The sequence below is a fragment of the Alligator sinensis genome, unplaced genomic scaffold (assembly GCF_000455745.1).
Source record: "Alligator sinensis unplaced genomic scaffold, ASM45574v1 scaffold287_1, whole genome shotgun sequence".
In the NCBI taxonomy this organism is placed as follows: Eukaryota; Metazoa; Chordata; order Crocodylia; family Alligatoridae; genus Alligator; species Alligator sinensis.
In genome coordinates this window covers 276,009-293,636 of record NW_005842910.1, presented here as the reverse complement: position 1 = coordinate 293,636, position 17,628 = coordinate 276,009, and the positions used below count along the sequence as shown (strand labels likewise).

Sequence of the window (17,628 nt, the reverse complement as noted above, 5' to 3'; positions counted from 1 at the left end):
CTGTAGGAAGTTGGCTTCTGGTGATGATGCTAACGAGGTTCAGAGCTTGTTTGAATTTACAAACCACTTTTCACAGATGAGTCACTACCCCCTGCTTCCACAGTCCATATGCCTGTTTTTTGCCCCTAGGCTTTCCTGGATTTCCCTGTTCAGCCAAGAGGGTTTCTTGGCCCCTTTGCCTCCTTGCCTGCACAATGGGATTGCCTCCTTCTGCACCCTAAGGATTGCTCCTTTTAGGAATGACCACCCTTCCTGGACTCCCATCTCATCAATACTCCTATTCTTCAGTGACTCACTAACTAATCTCCTGAACACATTGAAGTTAGCCTTTCCGAAGTCTAGCACTTCTTCCCTACTGTTTATCTTTCCCACTCTATGCTGGATAATGAATTCAGTCAAGTGATCATCACTATCCCCTAGGTTACCTTGTGTCAGTAGATCCCCCACCAGGTCGTCCCCTGTAGCCAGCACCAAGTCCAGCAAGGCATTTCCCCTAGTGGGACCATATACATCCTACGTTAGGTGAAGGTCCTGTATGGAGGTTAAGAACCTATGTGAACAGTTAGATTTGGCTGACTGCTCCTCCCAGCAGATGTTGGGGTAGTTGATGTCACCCATGACAACCATATCCCTTGACCGTATGGCCTCTGAGAGATGCCTGGAGAATTCCAGATCCAACTCATCCTCCTGATGTGGTGGCCTGTAGCAGACCCCTTCTATGAAGTCCCTTTCCCCCTGACCCCATTGCATTCTGATCCACAATACCTCAATTTGCCCCTCTTCTGCTCCCATCTTGATTATGGAAGATGTATATTTTTCCTTAACATAGAGAGCAACACCCCCCGCCTTTCCCTGTTATTGTGCCAACTTTAAGTATTTCCAAAAAGAAGTACTAAATAATGGTGCAGTAACAAAGTCACAGTATAGCCACATGTAGATGTACCCACTGTGCAATAGCTTACTTCACAGTAAATCTAGGCTGGAGTAAATGTACATGCAAATATACCCACAGAGACATTGACAGGCCTCACAAAACATATACAGAACATTCACTCAAGCTTTTCATTTTCATTTATTAATCTTGAACCCACCCTAGCATTTAAATTCACTGAGAATAAAACTTCCTTTTTAGGGTCCTTTTGAAGGCCTCTTTCACCTCCTTGTTCCTCAGGCTGTAGATCATGGGGTTCACCATGGGGATTGCAAGAGTATAAAACACAGAAATGATTTTGTCCTGATCCATGATGTGTTTTGAACTGGGTCTTAAATACATGAAAGACCCTGTTCCATAGAAGATGGTAACAGCTGTCAGGTGGGAAGCACAGGTAGAAAAGGCTTTGTGCCTTCCCTGAGCAGAGCTGATTCTTAGGATAGCAACCAGAATGTATATGTAGGAAATCAAGATAATCAAAATAGTTGATGCTACAAGCAAAGTGCAGAAAATAAAATGAAAAGTATCAGGGATGTAGGTGTTAGAGCAGGACAGCTTTAGAAGTGGGGGTGTATCACAGAAGAAATGATTAATGGTGCTGGACTGGCAGAAGGACAAGCTGAATATAGTTATAGTTTGAATTATTGCATGAACGTAGCCCACTAGATGTGAGGTCAACACCAGTAGCATGCAGAACCATTTAGACATGATGACAGGGTAAAGTAATGGGCTGCAGATGGCTATGAATCGATCATATGCCATCACTGCCAACAGGCAGCATTCACAGGTCAAAGCAAAGCAGAACAAGAAGGACTGTACACCGCATCCAGTAAATGAAATAGTTTTGCTCGTTGCAAGTAAGGTCATTAGCATTTTGGGAGCAATGATCGTGGAAAGTACAACATCCAAGAGAGCGAGGTTGCTGATGAAAAAATACATGGGGGTATGAAGCTGGGATTGAATCCTAATCAGCATGATCATTCCAAGGTTTCCCAGCAGAATGACCATATAGATGAAGAGAAAGAACACAAAGAGTAATATTTCTAGCTTTGGGTCGCCTATGAATCCCAACAAGAGGAACTCAATTGCCTCAGTGTGATTCCGTTCTGTCATCTCTCCCAGCTACACTTGGCATTGCAGATAATGACAATTGCACTGAAAGGCAAGAGAAATAAGAGGCAAGTGTCGATATTTTGGAATAACTATTATTGATCTCTGAACAACCCGTCTCATAATACTAGAACTCATATATTCTGTAAGGCTTTCTGTTACTCTGTGTTGCCTGACACACATGTTATGCACCCAAGCTACAGAGATGTATGTTCTGCAGGGGAGAATCCAGAACAGGGAAACTGGAATGTTAGGAGACCTACCAAAAGATTCCCAAAGGAAAAGGTAGTATCCAAAGGCCACAGACTGCTTTGTATGTGCTATCTCTGAATTGGAAGGCAAGAGAGGCATCTTTGTCCTCATCTCGAATGAATAACTGATTATCCTAGGAGAAGTGCCATGTAACTGTCACTAGTCTGCTTCCATTTTGGAGATGTCATATAGATATCAAGAGTGTTTGAGAGTAGAAGGGATTTAACACTGCTAGGGAAACTGATAATGGAGTGGGGATTATACCTTGGGGTAGGGAGGTGGGGGCTTTGTGAAGAAGGTAAATGTATGTAGGAACATGAGGTGTTGGGAAGCAGTTTGTGGAGTTTGGGCATGGAGCTGTGTATGTGAATGGTTTGCATTCAGTGAGCTGTCAGATAAAAACAGTTGCACAGCACTTCTAAAACAAATGCTATGATAAGTCATGGTTGTAAATACAATCCCAGTGGCACTTACAGTATTACATAATGCTTCCAGTCAGTGAAGGAGCTAAGATCTACTCAGTATTAAAAATTTTAAGAACAGATCTCCTACATTTGTTATAATGGAACTAGACTAAGTTGTTTAAATCAAAAGTAAAGAATGTGATGGACAAAGTTGTAGGAAGGAGATACTGGTGGAGCCTGCTGAATGTTCTGCCACACAAGTCCGTGTATTCCACTTTTACTTTATGTCTCCTTTGTTGAAATTATTTACTAATTGTTTTTAAATGTACATTTTGTAGATGGTAACCCACTGGGATTAATGTGGTCAAATTGACCCAAGCTTTATTCCCTCCTTTTTTGGCAGCTTGAATATTTTTAGTTCATCTTACATATAAAAGTATATTTTAGTGTCCTTTAAAAAATATAAGATACTTCATTTAAAGGCCTTTATTTATGCATATGCATTCCAGAGTAGCATGTCCCCTTTGGGCAACCTGCTTTTCAGAAACTAGGATCAATATAAAACATCTGGGCCGCAGTAGAAACTTAGGCCTGTTACACATGTAAATTTACCCTAGAAGAACATTTAGAATAATTTACTCTAGAATTATGTGTGGATTTGAGGGCTTTTCAAAAAGAAGGAAAAAAAAAAGAATGTTAAATGATTATATTTGAAATCACAGTTTTGTTAAATCTATGTGTATATCTATATAGAATTGTTGAGGTAATATAAACAAGGAGTAACTTAAAAAGAGCTCTATTGGCTGCCATTAACTGATCATGTAATTAGAATTAGTCAGGAATTCTCTGACTAAACTATTTATCTCAGAGAAGGTAGATGATAATTCCAAAGAAGCGTAAAAATACTTTTGATGGAAGGAGGATCAATAGCATAACTAGGATGGGGCAAGCAGGGCACCTGCCTCAGGTACCAACTATGAGCAGGCACCAGGATCACCTCCACTGGGAGAGGGATCTCTGTGCTGCCCCTGTCTAGCCATAGGAGCTGGACAGTGCATCACCAAGCCAATCAATGTATATGACGGGTGCAGGGTGGTGGGGCAAGTGGAATGGTACTACCTTCCCTTCTCCCACCCAAGAGCCTTTACAATGGTGGGTAAAAGCCCTGTGTTGCTTCTGCACACACACAGAAGCTGGGCAGTGCAGCACTGTGCCCAGATGTGTTTCTGGGGAGTGGGGCAGGAGTGTATCTGGTAGGCAGAATGGTACTCTTCCTCTGGGAAGCCTTTGGCAGAATAGGCACACCCCTACTCCCAATTTATGTCCAGTGGGCATAGGAAGGGAGGAGCAATCTAGGCACAAGGATATGCTTGCTCTGAGGAAGCCCAGCCACAGGAGAGCTAAAAACACTGATGCTGAGCAGCAGCAGCATAGCAGTTGCCCCAGCAAGTAAGACTTCCTTCCCCTCATCCATGCTGATTCACTCCCTCCCCTGTCTACTCTAGCCATCTCCCCCACCCCATTGCCTGGCTACTCTGTGAGGTTTCTATGTCTCTGAGTGGCATTATTAGATCAAGGATGAATGTTTTGGTGTTAACTAGTCAAGGTAAAACTCCATAGATGTCATAGATTTCTAGGGCAGAAGGGACCTATTAGATCATTGAGTCTGACCCCCCGGTCTGGGCAAGAAAAAGCACTGGGATCAAGTAACCCCAGCCAGGTGTTTGTCTAATCTTTTAAAATGCCTCCAAGGTAGGGGAAAGCACCACCTTCCTTGGAAGCCCATTCCATGTTTGGCAATCATCACCACAAAGAATTCTTCCTGATGTCCAATCTAAATCTGCTCTCCTTCAGTTTATGGCCAGTGTTTCTAGTAACCACGAGGAGCATCCTGGTAAGCAGAATACCCCGTATTCACTGCTGACCCCCACTTCACCCCCACAATAAGCCTGTTAACAGCCACCAGATCACCTCTCAGCCTTCTCTTGCAGAACCTGATTTCACATTTCTCCATACCAGCGTGTGGTCCTAAATGTTGAACTTGTGATTGTTCAGGGATCAGCTTTGATTTCTGATAAAAAAACACTTTTAAAACTCTCTGGCTTATCACACTATGGAACGGAAAATTTTGTGAAAGCTCAACATGTGCATAGGCCAGGAAAATAGCTTCCAGCCCAACTCAGGACAGCCTTCCTAGAATGTCTCCATGTGCTGCAGATACACTCTGACCTCTTTGTTTTACAATATATATCTCTTATCTAAGTAACTGGTTTCATTCCTCAGAATCCTGGAACTTTAGGAATCAATTTTCTCCTCTCTGTGCTGTCCTGAAATAGAAAAACAAAAATAAGCATGCTATCCGGACAGACAGAATTCAGAAGTGCACAAGTCTCTCCCTATTTTTTTTCTCTGCCTCAGAATTATTTTCAGTAGCCAGAACCAAAAAAGGAAGATTTGCTCTACCTGTCTCAGAGTTGAGTGATGGACATAGCACTGGAGGGTGACCACTGTTGTTCTCGACTCCAGGGTAGTGTGCGTTTGAATGCCAGAAGGTTTCTTTATATATTTATTTGTTGGATATTTGAGGCCATGTTTCTGGATTCCCTCAGGGTCCATTGCTCTGCACATCATTCCAAGGGGCATTTTAGTCCCCTGAAAATAACCATTCACAGACAAATTATCTCTAATGACTGTTCATAATTTCTATCATACAACTTGTCAAAGGGAATAGGTCCTTTTTTCAGTCCAAAATTTAAATATTTGTTCACAGCAAATATCCCTGCAATGATGTTTACTCATATATCTCCTCAGGTGACAAAATGGTTATCAATGGATGTATCTACATGTGCGCTTTAATGCACATTAGCCTATTTTAATGTGAGTTAAAGTGTCACAAAAAATCCTGTGCACTTTAGCTAATGCACACCACAGGTAACTGGTAGGGAAGGACATGGGGTGGGGGGCACGTTCCCTCCCTGAGATTGGTCCCCAACTCAGCACTGCTCAGGATGGGTGATTTTTTTGCTGCTCAGGTCAGTGGTATATTGCGGGGGGCACTTAGCCATGGCACAGAAGTATAGGAGTCGACATGGGGCTTTTGGCCTGCCCCCAGGCCCATCCCCAGGCCTGCCAACAAATTGTGCCCCCTCGGACTCAGGAGGCACCAGTCACCCCTGATGCACACTAAAATAGGCTAATTCACACTCTTCTAGTACCTCACAATGGAGGCACTAGATTTAATGTGAATTACCTAAAGTGCATTCATGAATGTATAGATGTACCCAATAAGAACTTTCTACTATTTCTTATATTGAAAGGCCATTACAAATTTCCCTCCATTGTGTTCAGTTGAAGAAACACTGGCCACTTTGACTGTGCAGTCATTACTGTGCAGTCATTTAGTAGTTATATAAACAGGTACTAAATGATTGAGTAGTAACTGGAGTTACTGTGCAGTCGTCCCAACAATTTTTATAATTTTTTTGTGATGTTGACTGTGCAGTAGCCTGAGACTACTGCACAGGAGTGTTGCCTCATGCTTTCTGCCACACAGTGCTATTTCACAGTAGCCATCGGCTATTGCGCAGTCAGAGTCTTATATACACATGGACACTCATATATATTTTATACATGATAGCTTCAAAGAAGTGTGGTTCATGAAAGATACTACAAAATGTATAGAAATATGCCGTCTTACATCATGAATGACTTGTGCCCTCGGCAGCTGCGGGGACACAGTGGTGGTGAGAGCACAGTGGCAGTAAGCAGGAGAGGGGTTTGGGGGGGCGTGGCGAGTGTCAACCAAGTGTTGGGGACCACCCGCAGCCACCAGCAGCAGCATCGGCAGTGGCTAGCGGACATCATGGACCACCCACAGATGCTGCCGGATGTATGGGGGTGTACCGCCATGCTCAAGGGGTGTACATGTACCTGCGTGCATGCCCTACGTGTCATCCCTGTCTTACATCCTTCCTTCAAACAGAAAAAATCAAGCTGAAACCCGAGGAAAATATTTACTGAAAATAATTTTTTATTTAAAGGTATGAAATTTAAAAGGCATGCACACAAACCAGTGTCAGGTTACTGGTCAATGCCCATTGTTCAACTAGGATGCCATCATTGTTGTTATTACCATATTCCCATGCTTTATTATGGGATTTAAAGTTGCCAATCACAAGGATGTATTTGTGTGTGCTACCGTCAGGTGGATCATTCCACTGGAAAGTATGACATGGTGCTTTATGTATAGTTTCATAGATGTGCGGTCAGAAGGGACCTAAGTAGATCATCAAGTCCGACCCCCTGCCCTGGGCAGGAATGAATACTGGGCTCATATGACTCCTGGTAGGTTTGAGCTCATATGACCCCGATTAGGTCATTATCAAGCCTCCTCTTAAAGACCCCTAAGGTAGGAGCCAGCACCACTTCTCTTGAAAGTTGGTTTCAGATCCTAGCCACCCTGACTGTGAAGTAGTGACTTCTGATGTCCAGCCTGAACCTACACTCAAACAACTTATGGCTGTTATTCCTTATTACTCCGGGAGGTGCTCGGGGGAGCAGGGTCTCTCCCGTTCCCCGCTGATTCTCCCTGGTAAGTTTATAGACAGCCACCAGGTCCCCTCTCAGCCTTCTCGTGTGAAGGCCGAACAAGTTCAGGTCCCGTAGCCTCTCCTCGTAGGGAATGCTCTGCTGACTCCTGATCATGCGGGTGGCCCTCCTCTGGACCCTCTCCATGTTGTCCACATCCCTCCTGAAGTGTGGCACCCAGAACTGGATGCAGTACTCCAACTGCAGCCTGACCAGTGTCACATAGAGGGGGCGGATTACCTCCTTGGCCCTGCTCGTGATGCATCTGTGGATGCATGACAAGGTGCGGTTAGCCTTCCTGACTGCGTCCTCACATTGTCGGTCCATGTTCATTTTGGAATCGATAATGACTCCAAGATCCCTTTCTTTCACTGTGCTTATGAGAAGGGAATTCCCCAGAGTATAGGTATGCTGCAGGTTCTTACTGCCCAAGTGCAGTACCCTGCACTTGTCAGTATTGAATCCCATCTTATTCTCATTCCCCCACCCCTGTAACCTTTCCAGGTCCAGTTGTATCCTGTTCCTCCCTTCTAGCATGCCCACCTCACCCCAAATCTTGGTGTTGTCAGTGAATTTGATATATATATGTTATAGTGACATTCTTAAAGGTAAGTGTGATGGTTTCAGTGTTATTCTCACTTGTGCAGGTAGGCACTTGGTCAATTTGCTGCTCAGGTCTAGCAAAAACTGCACTGCCTTACTGCCTGTCTTATTTCAGCAATGTGTGATTCCAGGCAAGACTTATTAGGTCCTCTGTGTATGTTCTGTGTGCATACAATATCATACTCCTATAATATTACTGCCAAGATATTAGCTTTAGCCTGTGAGTATCCTTCAGTGAAAACTGAAAGAAAGAAAGGAAAGAATTTACACCCTCCTGACAGAAGGGAATCCTGGGTTCCAATCCTTGCTGCTCCAGGAGTTTTACCTCACTGAGTGATCATATTATAGTTAGGATCTGGCTTAGATGCCCCACCCAAATCAGGAAAAAAAAAATAATAATACTCTCTTCAAGGAAATGCAAGAGTATGCATAACTTATAGGTAGTAATGATGGAGGATTGTACTGTTCTGCTTACCTACTGCCAGAAAAATTAAGTAAAGTATTAAAAGTCCAAGAAGTCCTTAAGGTGTATAGGGGAGAATTTTATGCTTCAGAAAGTTTAGGATATGACTAGGTGATTGTCTATCTTTGACCTTTTTCTGACTAATACAGAAGAATTGGTTGAGAATGTGAAGGTGACGGGAAACCTGGGATGAAGTGACTATGATATCATAGAATAAATTATACTAAACTAGAGAAAGCAGGAGGTCAGTACAACTGAGAAGCTGAATCTCAAAATGGCAGACTCAACAGATTCAGAGAAATGGTAGATAAGCTCCCATGGTTGGACAGATAAAGGAAAACAAGGATGCAGAAGATATGGCAAGTTTCTAGAGGTCATAGTATTGAAAACAGAAAAAAAAAGACTGTTTCAACACTAGAAACAGAAGAATGGCAGGAGACCAATGTGGCTACATGAGGAACTTCTTGGATACCTCAAAATCAAACAGAAAGCAGGCAAAGGGAAGAACAAGTTCCAGCAGCAAGGCAGTAGTCCTAGATTTCAAGAGGGCCAACTTCAATGAGTTGAGGAGATTAGTGGGAGAGGCACTGGGGTTCTCGAGGGCAGGGGAACTCAGTGCCCAAGATGAGTGGTCGTTCCTTAAGGAGACGATACTCAGGGCCCAAGGGGTGACGATCCCAACAAGAAGCAAGGGGGGCAAGAACTCCCAAAAGCCTCCCTGGCTCACCAAGGATGTCCGGGAATGCCTGGCTGCCAAAAAGGAGGCGTATACCCGGTGGAAGGGGAGGCCATCTCCAAAGAAGAGTATACCTCCACTGCTCGGACCTGTAGGGGGGCTGTTAGGAAAGCTAAGGCGGACATAGAGCTAGGACTAGCGTCCAAGATCAAAGATAATAAGAAAGTCCTTTTTCAAATATATAGGGAGGACGAAGAAGTCACCGGGAAATGTGGGGCCCCTGCAAGATGCACTGGGCAATTTGGTGGTGGCACCAGAGGAGAAGGCAGACATCTTTAACAAATTCTTCACCTCCATTTTCTTGTGCAGGGACCGGGACTCCCCCACCGTGTTCAAGACAGACTCGAGGGGAACACCTCAAGACCTAAGGTTGAGGAGGACCAGGTTAGAGTGCTTCTGGAGGGGCTGGACGTTTTCAAGTCAGCAGGTCCAGATGCTCTCCACCCCAGGGTGTTGAGGGAGCTAGCAGGGGTTATTGCTGGGCCCTTGGCATGGCTTTACGAGTGCTCGTGGTGCTTGGGCCAGGTGAGACCTTGTTTCCCCTAGCGCCCCCCGGGATAACAAGGAATAACAACCACAAGTTGTTAGAGAGTAGGTTTAGATTAGACATCCATAAGAACTACTTCACAGTTAGATTGGCTAGGATCTGGAACCACCTTCCAAGGGAAGTGGTGCTGGCTTCTACCCTGGGGGTCTTTAAGAAGCGGCTCGATTCCTACCTGGCTGGGGTCACTTAAGCCCAGTTTCCCTCCTGCCCAGGCAGGGGGTCAGACTTGAAGATCTACAAGGTCCCTTCTGACCCTACTTCTATGATTCTATGAAGTCACTAAGAAAACATACCAAGAGGAAAGCAAGAACTTTCAGAGACAACAGTTAGAAAGCCCAGGAAATCCATCCCGTCTCCCCACGTTACTTTCATCCCAAGACCTCCCAGAGCATTAGCTCTGCAGCTTAGAGCATGTAGAACTAGAAGAGTACCATGATCAACAAGAGGAGAATGAAGCAGAACTCCACAACTGGGTTTGCTATGAAAAAAAAATTAAGGACTTGGGAGAAGTTTATAGAAGTGTTTGAAACAGGAGTTCTGGCTTTCAAGTCAGGGTGCTATGTGTTCTCAGTTCAGGGTGTTATGTAATCCCCATGTTGAAGTATAGAGCTGAAAGTGCCTGGTTATCCCATGCTTCTGGGTATTTCTAGTTACCATATAAGCCCAGGAAAGAATTCCCTGCCTCTTGATAGTGACTGGGGTCTGTCTTTTATTTTTATTTTTTTTGCCTTCCATAGAAGCATTGGTTATTGACCTCAGGATGACTGGAGATTTTGACTCGTTATTGATGATGTTCCTCCTAAGACTTCAAAAACCAAAGTTTCTAGGTTGAGGGTCTTGGTCACTCAGGGTCACCTTTGGTACCCGGAAGGAATTTTACCCCATGGCCATTTGGCACTGGCTGAAGTTTCCTAAGTAAGTGTAGACTGGCTAGACCCACTAAGAAAAATGTCTTCATTGTTAGAAGACTAAGACAGTGGGATAGACTGCCTAGGGTTGTTGTGGGCTCTCCATCACTGGAGTTGTTCAAGAAGAGGTTGGAAATCCACTGGTCAGGGATGATTTCAGCCAGGGATGGACATAATATGGCCCCCAAGCTGTATCTGGCCCACCAACAGTTTCTATCTGGCCCACAGTGGGTCCCTTAGTCTCCCTGACCCAGGCATTGGGGGAAGCCCAGGCTGTCATGCTTGCAGCCTGGTCTGTGACCCCAGGGCACATGGTGGGGCAGCGCAGCAGCCAGACTTGGTTTCCTGGCAGCCCTCACAATGGTGGCTCACTCTGGCCAGCTGCCATTACCAGGGTCTCTGTGGGTGCAGTTGGACCTGGTGCCACTGCCAAGAACCTTGGCCCATCTGCCCTCAACCTACCATGAGGGTACCAAACTGAATCAGTGGGTGGCAAGCAGGTCTCCGTGGCGACCGGTCTGGGACCCCTGTGGGCAAGGTATGTTTGGCTGGACAGAGGGGATGGGGTTGCAGGTGGTCACACAGCAGCATCTGGCAATGGAATAGGTGGCCAGGGGCTGGGAATGCAAGGCAGTAACAGCATGTGCTGGGGCCCAGGGAGGAGCTGCAATCTGCTCCCTCCATGTCCCTGCCTGCAGAACCAGTGCCCATTGCAGGGACTGCAATGCGGGGAGTCTATTGTGGCTCTGCCCCGCAATCCCAGACAAACCCACACACCCCACTCCTAGATGCCCCACCAATCTCCCCAGCAGAGTGCATTGTGCCTGCAGGGGTCCTGTATGGAGACACCACCCATATGCCTTCCCACCCATTCTGTCCAGTGCCCTCAGTGGCAGGTGCAGGGAAGATGGACTCGGGGCCAGATAGGATCAATTACACCCTCCTGGTGTACTGGGCTGGGACATCACTGCCCCCACCCACACCTCTCCAGCCTGTAACTGCTCACCACAACTCCGTAAGTTACCCCCTACCCCAAATAATTGCCCAGCCCTGATCTAGGCATAGCTATGCCTATCTTCTTCTATGGGTATCCCCCATGATTCTGGTTGCTTCTGTTTCCCTTCCCCCTGCACCAAAGTTTCTGTTATGTGTGTCACAGTGTTTTTAAGCTTTCCTCAGAGGCATTGATTCTTAGATACAGACTTTGCCTGGGGTGTGCCAATGTTCCTGCAGGGACCAAAGCCATAGCTTCATGGCCAGCAGATCTTGCCCCTCTGCTCAGGGTTAAATCAATTACCATATCTGGCATCAGGAAGGAAGTTTACCCCATGGTCAGACGGGGACTGACTATGGTGGGTTTTGATTTCCTTGGTAGTGGGGGGGGGGGGGGGGGGGGTGGTGGTGGGGGGGGGGGGGGGGGTGAGGCCCTCCTTTGGGATCTCTTGAGCATATATTGACAACGTTTCATTAAAGCAGTAAATTGGCTGCTGTGGTTCCCATGCTTTACCTGTGGCCGGTTAGGGTATTAGGTCTCTGTTGTACCAAGGTTGAGGGTAATCTTACATAGAGTTTAGAAATATAGAGTGCATAGGATGATTTTAGGTCCCTCCCAGGTCTACTTTTCTATGAATCTAGGAGACTATGATTCTTTGTGGCCTAAGTCCTATCTCACAGGCATGCTTCTTGGAAAAGTCTATAAACTGGTGGACTCTTTGGCATAAGACAGGGTCTACCACTGCCACACTTAGCATTAAAACTTAGTTCACTCTGTGCACTGAAATGGCAAGTACATAGTTGTGTACCTGTTTATGGTGCATAGTTTAGATGACAACTTATTCTATGATAAAGTAACCCCTGTGCATATACCTGCCAGAAACAAAATAATAATGGAGGATAATGGGCCTCCCACAGATAGTTGCTGCAGGCCAGTGTGCAGGGTTCAGGTTAGGGATTTGTTGCTAGTTATACCTAGCTAACCACTAAAAACCCAGCTATTAGTTTTAACTTGTTATAGATGTGTGTTGTCTCCTGTTTTTGAGCAGCTGGTCAGGAATCGGGTAGGCCTGTGATCTTGCTTCAGTTTTCAATCTGATTACTTTTCTTGTCCCTATGGTCTTTCAGAAGTTATATGAGGGAGGGCAATGGTTTGGAAGTGGGACAACGTGGAAGCTTATTTCATCGGTACTTAATTAGCAGAGAACAAATGAGGGTCTGAAGGATTTGTTAAAGCCTAGTGAGGATGTAAAAAAAAAAAAAATCCATCTCCCAGATGGAGATATGAATGATCCCATAGTATCCACTAAACTCTGAAATACGGGAAAGCGACAAGGTCTGGCCAGCCTCAAAGACTTCATTTTCATTAGCTGGGATTCATTGTATGCTGCCTTTTTCTTGTCATGGTTCAGAATCCCAGTTTTTCTCCACTCTCCTGTGCTAAACTAAAAGCTGGAAGAGGCTGGGGGATGAACCACCATATCTGGATGCTAATGGAGTAGGGAGTTCCTCTTCAGGCACCACGTGAATAGTTCACCTTCATCTCCTGAGGCAGTAGGTGTGTTCTGCACCATCTTACATGGGGAATCATTCCAGGATTGGTTTGCCCTATGTGCAGTGAGTTTTAATATGTATTTAGGGTTTGTGTGGCCAATATAGTCATTGTGGCATCCTGTGAGATTTAGGATTTCATGCATTAGTTCCTTTTTAATATCATCCAGAGCTCATGGATTTACAGAAATTACCACAGATTACATCTTTTTCACCTATTTTTAATGAAAAATGAGTGGAATATTCATTTCCTTAGGGTTAATTTAATTATTTTGTTTCTAAGGCTATAAATGCTGGAATTCAAGATAGGAGTTAGCAGATGATAACTCACAGAAAACATAGTGTCTTCATTGATAGAAGAGGATGATTTGGGTCTTAAATACACAAAGGATGGTGATGTGACAGATTCATTTGTAGCCTCATGGTACTATATAAATACAAGGTTTGGGAAAAATAAGTTTAGTCAGGCCCTGTTCTGACACTAAAGTGTCTTTTGATTAAGCTTGCTACCTACCTTAAACTTTAGATGCATCCCTTAGGAGAGCTGATCCTATTCCACTTCTAAGAAGCCAAGTTCTTGTAGTTCATCAATGGTCAGTTTGCTGTGACCAAGGGAGTTGATCTTCATCCCCAGGGAGATGCACACTTAAGTCACTCATTCCATGAAAGAGCAGACTTACATACAACCTAACATAATTTCCCTCAATTCACAATCCACACTGGTTCAGCTTTTGTAGGTAGGGCACACACTATTATGGTTTAGTGCACACTGAGATGATGTCCATCAGTGCACCCTGCTGACCTGAAGACAAAGGGAGGAGGTCTAAACCAGCTGTTGCCTATTTTCTGAGTGTTTAGGGTTTTTTTGTTTTGTTTTGTTTGGGTTCCATCTTCACATTAGCTCAAGGAGTTTGGACATTACATCTGTTACTTCTCCCTAGTCTACCTGAGCCACCAGGCCATTTCATAAGCAAAGCTGGGGACAATTCCTTTTGAAACCCTGTCATTATTCTGCAGGCTTAGGGAGGCAGAGTCTACAAGGAAGGTAAGAAAAGAGAATATGAATCAATGGACCAATGACAAAGATATCATCCTTGGAAGAATAAAGCCCTGGCTTCTACCTCTAGCCCCTGCATATATACATTTACATATACATATACATTTTCATATTTATTCAATAACTATGTAAGGTCAACCCACAGAAAATTTAGGGAGTAAGAAAGAGGAAGCATAGCACTGTCTCCTAGGAAAAATAAATCAGGTTTTAATCCACATTGCCACAGTTGTGTATTTTGGCTCGAAGAGTCCTCACATAAAATGAGCAATGAATACAACAGTCAGACAGAAGAACACAGAATACATCTGTCTTTGCTAAGTGCTTTACATATACATAACAAAGTCATAGTCCACTTTGCTTGTTTAACTTTGAAGCCCAGGTCTCTTTCTCTCTCTCTCTGTGTCTGTCTCTGTCCCTGTCCCTGTCTCTCTCTCTTGCCCAGAGGCCCAACTTCAAAATGAAAAAGAATAGGATGGCCTTGGCCTGGTGGGTGGGATATTATTATGGCAAGTAGGAAATGAGGGTTCAAAACACTTCTGGCTGAAGTGGATCTGGAACACAAGTCTCCCACTCCCAGAGAAAATCTCCTAACCAGTAGGCTTCTGGGGAAATCACCACTTCTGTCATTATCGCACTTAATTTCGATGTCAAACTGTCAATGTACGCGGTCTTTCCTTTGACTTTTAGGGGGTTTGGAGAGGTGTCAGGTTAGTATAAAAACTTCTCTGTTGTTCATAAGTGTGAATGATTTTCACTTATGTGGGTGAATTTTAAATTGCAAAAAGTGTATAAAAATCTTGAAATTAATCTTAATCTTGTGTGGAGTAATCATATGTGGAGTAAATCTAGCTTCAGATCCAATAACACGCGTTTGGTTTCAAATAGAGTTCAGACAGGTGAAGTTCTGGGCTGCATTCATGAGAGTCCATAAATGAATGAGAATAAATGAGTCTGCTGTACTGGATACAAAAAATCATGGACTAATTATAGACATTGGATTTATAACACATTATAACCTGCTTAACAGACTTCCCAGGTAAGCCCTTCACTGTTTACCAGTGATTCTCATTCCCTCCCTGCCCCCCCATATCCTTTGACTACAGTCACTTTCATTCCCACCCCCCCCAACCCAACCTGTTTCTCACCTACTGACCACCACAATTTACATTTTAACTGACTGGCTTTCCTGCATATGTACTGGCCTCTAGCTGCTTTACTACTCCATCCTGGAAGAGCACAGACCATCTGCAGATGTTTCCTCAGCCTGATGAAGGGTGTCTGTGCCCAAAAGCTTGCTAAGAATAATTTTTCCAAATATTTGAGTTGGTCTAATAAAAATTAACAGATTTACTCAAAGAACGTTGTCTGAGATTCCATAGAATTACATAAAATCAATCCTTGCACGATGACTGACTTCCTTCATTGAGGCACTTACCCAATCAGGAATTTGCAAGAAGATGACCATGATGCAACACAACCAGTTTGCAAGCAAACTATCTTCAGAAGCACTGTTATCCTATGGCTGGGAAGTAGGGAGATTTGTAACTCTTCCTGTTTCTTTTTCTAGGCTGTTTGTATTACTTTCAATGAGGCTACATGCTTGTTTACATTCTCATTTTTATCTATTTGTGTTTTGTGACAAGTTTAGGCACAATTCTGCCTCTTTAGAATGGAGGACTCCACAAATAAAGTAGTGCTCTGAAGGATGACTCAGAATAGGATCTGTATATTCTTCCCCATTATTTACCATCTCCCTTTCCGTTCCCCCCCCCCCACCTTTCCCGCCCCCCACAAGTTTGGTTTATCCTTAAATAGTGAATGGTATTACCCTATGCAAGACTGTTCCTTGAAACCAAAGGGTTTGGTTCTCAGCTGGTGTGAATGAACATGGGTCCACTGAAATGAATAAGATGCTATCCCCAACACAAGCAAATCAGCTATAGATCCCATTAAGTCAACAGGACCTGATACCCAGCTGGTATGAATCAACATTACCTATTGAAGCTTGTGGGACATATCCACAGCTGCACACTCAAGATGAAGATTTATACCACAAATCCTTCATATTATGAAACATGGTAAATAAGTTAATCTGATAAAACTTTTCTGGACTATTCTGTGGCTTTAATAGATATTACTACAAAGTTAGCAGAGAGCTTTAGTGCATTCACTGCAATGATGTCTATGTGTGTTTGTTTTAATTCCTGAGTACTGAACATTAATTTAGAACTCATTAAAATGGACAAATAATAAATTGTAACTTATGGGTTAATATGACACGGAAAAAGCCAGTCATTTAGCAAAATGTTTTCCTCATTCTTCTTTCTACTGCATCTTTCACCTCCTTGTTTCTCAGGCTGTAGATGAGAGGATTTAGCATGGGGATCACCATCACAAAGAAGACAGACACTGTTTTGGCCTGGTCCATTGAAATATTGGAACCAGGCTGCAGATAAGTAAATGAGACTGTTCCACAAAATAAAGTGACAGCAGTGAGATGGGAGGCACAGGTGGAGAAAGCTTTTTTTCTGCCATGAGCACAGTGAATCCTCAGGATGGCTGAGAGGATGCAGAAATAAGAGAATGTGATGATCAGCAGAGTCACAGATAGGATGGAACCAGATGAGACAGATGGGAGAGTGCAAGTTATAGTTATGTTAGTGCTGGACAGCTTCAGCAATGCAGGCAGATCGCAGAAGAAATGATCAAGTTCAACAGTCCCTTGGAAAGATAAACTCAATACACAAGTGAGAAATACCATGGAGTTCATTCAGCCCCCTATATATGAAACAGCCACCAGCCACATACAGAGGTTCTGGGACATAATGACCTTATAGAGCAGGGGGTTACAGATGGCTACATAACGATCATATGCCATTGCAGCCAGGAGGAGGCACTCCACAGTGCCAAAAGTCACAATGGAAGTTAACTGGGCAGCACAAACGATGTATGAAATGTTTGTTCTCCCCACAAAGAGACCAACAAGCATCTTGGGGGCCACTGATGATGAAATACATATGTCAGCAAAAGCTAAGTGGCTAAGGAAAAAGTATATAGGGGTATGGAGTCAGGGGCTGCTGCTGATGAGAGTAATTATAGCAAGATTCCCCCCCAGGATGAAGGCATATATCATGATAAATGCAAAACACAGGGTAATCTTCACCTGAGGCTGTTGATGGTTGAAACCTAAGAAAATGAACTCATCCATGGCTCTGTTACCAACTTCCATCCTTTATTCTGCTCGCACTCCCTTATGAGATAAAGGTGGAAAGTAATAGCAAGAGGACAACAATCAGAATCACTCACTGATTGAACATTAACAGAGAGGATGGGCTCTTTCTGTTCAACACATGTGTATAGGCAACATCATTACGCCATTCTTCTTGGAAGCCATGGGGAATACAACTCACAGCACTAAAGAAAGACCCACCTGCATTCACGGAAGTAGCTTTTAAAGACAAGGACATGTTTAAATATATTTGCCAG

The 17,628-nt window shown here is 44.0% G+C and overlaps 2 protein-coding genes across 2 annotated transcripts; both read right to left on the bottom strand.

Moving 5' to 3' along the window:
• Positions 1-1,105: 1,105 nt before the first annotated feature.
• On the bottom strand, positions 1,106-2,044 carry LOC102379871 (olfactory receptor 1020-like). Its single transcript, XM_006036058.1, has one exon. The coding sequence runs from the start codon at positions 2,042-2,044 to the stop codon at positions 1,106-1,108; it is 939 nt and encodes a 312-aa protein (XP_006036120.1).
• A 14,394-nt stretch (positions 2,045-16,438) lies between these two features.
• Positions 16,439-17,200, bottom strand: LOC112548067 (olfactory receptor 478-like; the record flags this gene model as incomplete). Its single annotated transcript, XM_025192294.1, is given in 1 exon segment — positions 16,439-17,200. A coding segment is annotated over 1 exon segment (762 nt), but the record flags the coding sequence as incomplete, so codon positions are not given.
• Positions 17,201-17,628: the final 428 nt, after the last annotated feature.